Source organism: Borostomias antarcticus, assembly GCF_949987555.1.
Source record: "Borostomias antarcticus genome assembly, chromosome: 2".
NCBI classification, from domain to species: domain Eukaryota; kingdom Metazoa; phylum Chordata; class Actinopteri; order Stomiiformes; family Stomiidae; genus Borostomias; species Borostomias antarcticus.
The window spans coordinates 20,538,320-20,540,819 of NC_140235.1; the positions used below are offsets into that span (position 1 = coordinate 20,538,320).

General features: G+C 51.0%; 1 protein-coding gene across 7 annotated transcripts in view; it reads right to left on the reverse strand.

Moving 5' to 3' along the window:
* The window catches only part of asap1b (ArfGAP with SH3 domain, ankyrin repeat and PH domain 1b), a gene marked incomplete at its 5' end in the record, with an annotated part of 41,722 nt that overhangs the window by 21,304 nt on the left and 17,918 nt on the right, over positions 1-2,500 (reverse strand). For all 7 annotated transcript variants that reach the window (XM_084457548.1, XM_084457545.1, XM_084457542.1 and 4 more), the window contains 2 exons: positions 89-164; positions 1,460-1,545. In XM_084457548.1, the coding sequence (XP_084313674.1) occupies positions 89-164; positions 1,460-1,545 (162 nt within the window). The remainder of the gene's footprint in view (positions 1-88; positions 165-1,459; positions 1,546-2,500) is intronic.

Consider the following 2,500-nt stretch of genomic DNA (forward strand, 5'->3'; position numbering starts at 1 on the left):
ACACACACACACACACACACACACACACACACACACACATACACACATACACACACACACACACACACACACAAACACGTGCACTTACGTTGTAGAGGTCAGCAGCCAGCTTCTCTATGTACTGCTTCAGCTTATCCGCTGTTTTCAAGCCATCTTGGAAGAAGCTGGAGGAGATCGGGAGGCCATTAATATTTCGTTGACATTAAACTTTCCTCCAAATGAAAGGGAGATAAAAGACAAGTCCTTAGATACCAGTTATCCGTTTGCAAATGTCAGGTGTCATATAGAGGGCTCCTATGGGCATTAGGAAGGTCACACGGAAGAAGGGGGAGAATGAGAATTAGACTGGTGCAATTTATGTTTAATGTATACCGCTGCTGCCTGCCCTCTTTGGCTCTTGGCATGGATGCCTCTCTCTCCTCTCCTCCGTCCTCCATCCCTCCTTAATGTGTCCCGAGAGAGAAGAGTGCTTAGCACACCCTGTCACGTCATCCGTCATGGGTCTGCTGGTGGGACACCTGCATGCAGCCCTGCTTGTCATACCTAAACAGCCCCCCCCCTCCTCTCTCTCTCTCTTTCTACCCCCAGGTATACAGTCAATCCCTCCTTCCTATTCTCCCTCTTAAACCCCGCAAGAACTTCTCGGTCCTCCTAACTTTCCTCCGCCCCCGTCTCCCTTTAATTAGACAGCCAGTTGCAGACGGTCCCATTCTCATCCCACTCGCCTGTCAGCGACTGAGGCTGTCGGGCGGCCATTTTGGCTCAGGTTAAAGCTGATTATAATGGGGGAGCTGCATTGCCTTTTCCTCTGCCGATATTATGACAGGGCCCTAGCAACGGCCAGGCTGTGAGAGCCGGCGAGGAGCTCGTCATCCCGACGCAGCCCACGCGCCCCCTGACGATCTACCCCGAGAAACACACGGCTGTCGGAAGGGATCTCCGGCGACGTCCGTGAATATTTATGAGAGCTAAATATGACTCTGCTTCCCCGAGATCGGTGAGTCATGCATCACTTCATCCAAGAGAGGAGAGGGGGAGGAGGGGAAGAAGGAGAGAGAGAGAGAGAGAGAGAGAGAGAGAGAGAGAGAGAAGGGGAAATGGAGAGAGCGAGTCGTTCTGAGCCTGGTCCACAGAGTGACAACGAACACAGTGACAACGAAGTCCCCCAGAACAACCAGTTCTGGGAGAGCATGGTGAAACAGCCAGTAACACCAGAGCCACGTGTGCTGGGCAACTCTCACACCAGACTGGGAAACACCCAGAGCCAAACGTTATCTCAAATCCTTTGTAATACTTTGAGCGTTTGCTTGAGTCTGTCTGAAGTGTCAGGTGGGTGAGGTTTGAATTTAAGGAACCAGCAACATTGGAACCATTGTGCCAAGACAAGATCAATCAAGCACAGATATGAAAAAGATTTCACTCAGGTCTGCTGAGAAAAGGTTATGGTTCGGCTACTTACTTGCATTGTGCGTGGTAGTACTTGATAAGGTTCTGCAGGAGATCCACTCCTTTCTTTGTCTTGATCTCGTTGACTTTGATGAGGTACTGCGGGGGAACAGACACGAGCAGGGCGGGGTTAACAGTCACATTGGAACAGAGTGAGGACGCCCTCCATGGAATGAGGAATTCCCCAAATGTCCGCTTCCGATATTTGGGCTTTTCTGGTTGCAGGAAGGAACTATGTTGAACCCCGGTCTGTGAATGTGGATGTACTATGCCCAGTCAGAGAGACATATTTTAAGGCAGACACTTATGAAACCCTTTGCCTGATAATCGCATGAAAGAGCATACTGCACATGCTTCAAGATGAGGCTTTGACTGCCTGGATACAGTGGGAATGGAGACTGGTCAACATCTCGGACAGTTTATAATCTAATCTGGTCGAGGAAAACACAGACTAGAGCAAGATAGTCCTCTGCCCGCAAGCTCTAGAGCTGTCTTTCACAAAACAGCACAAGCGTAAAAAAAAAGAATCAATCTAAAGATACACAGCACATTAAAACTCTCCACAACATTCATGCAAACAAATGAATAAATCATAATCTTAATCCGAGTTCGCTCCGTGGCGTGCCGATCCTGAACAGCCTGCAGAGAGCCACAGCGGAAGACATTTTCCAGCCCCACAGAGGAATTTAATTTATGTCAGAACACCCCCCCCCCCCCCGTCTCCCCTAAAGCTTCCTTAGCGCAATTTGTTAAAGCGTTCGTGTGTGCATGTTTCCGACCGCGAGCGTTTGCGTGTCTCTGCCAGTGGCCGTGTGTCTGTGCGCGGCACGCAGATATGCTCCCCGCTGTCTGGTCTGAGAGCGTCGGGCCGGAGGAGAGAGTATCCCCGTTCATGTGTGCGCTGCGCTGAGAGGGAAGAGCGTGTTTGGGGGCGCTGCGGAGGCCTGGGGGGGGGGAGAGCATCTCTAATCTGGTGAGGGAGGGAGGGAGGAGGCTCGGAATGAGAGAGAGAGAGAGAGAGAGAGAGAGGGAGAAAGGGAGGGAGAGACTCAGA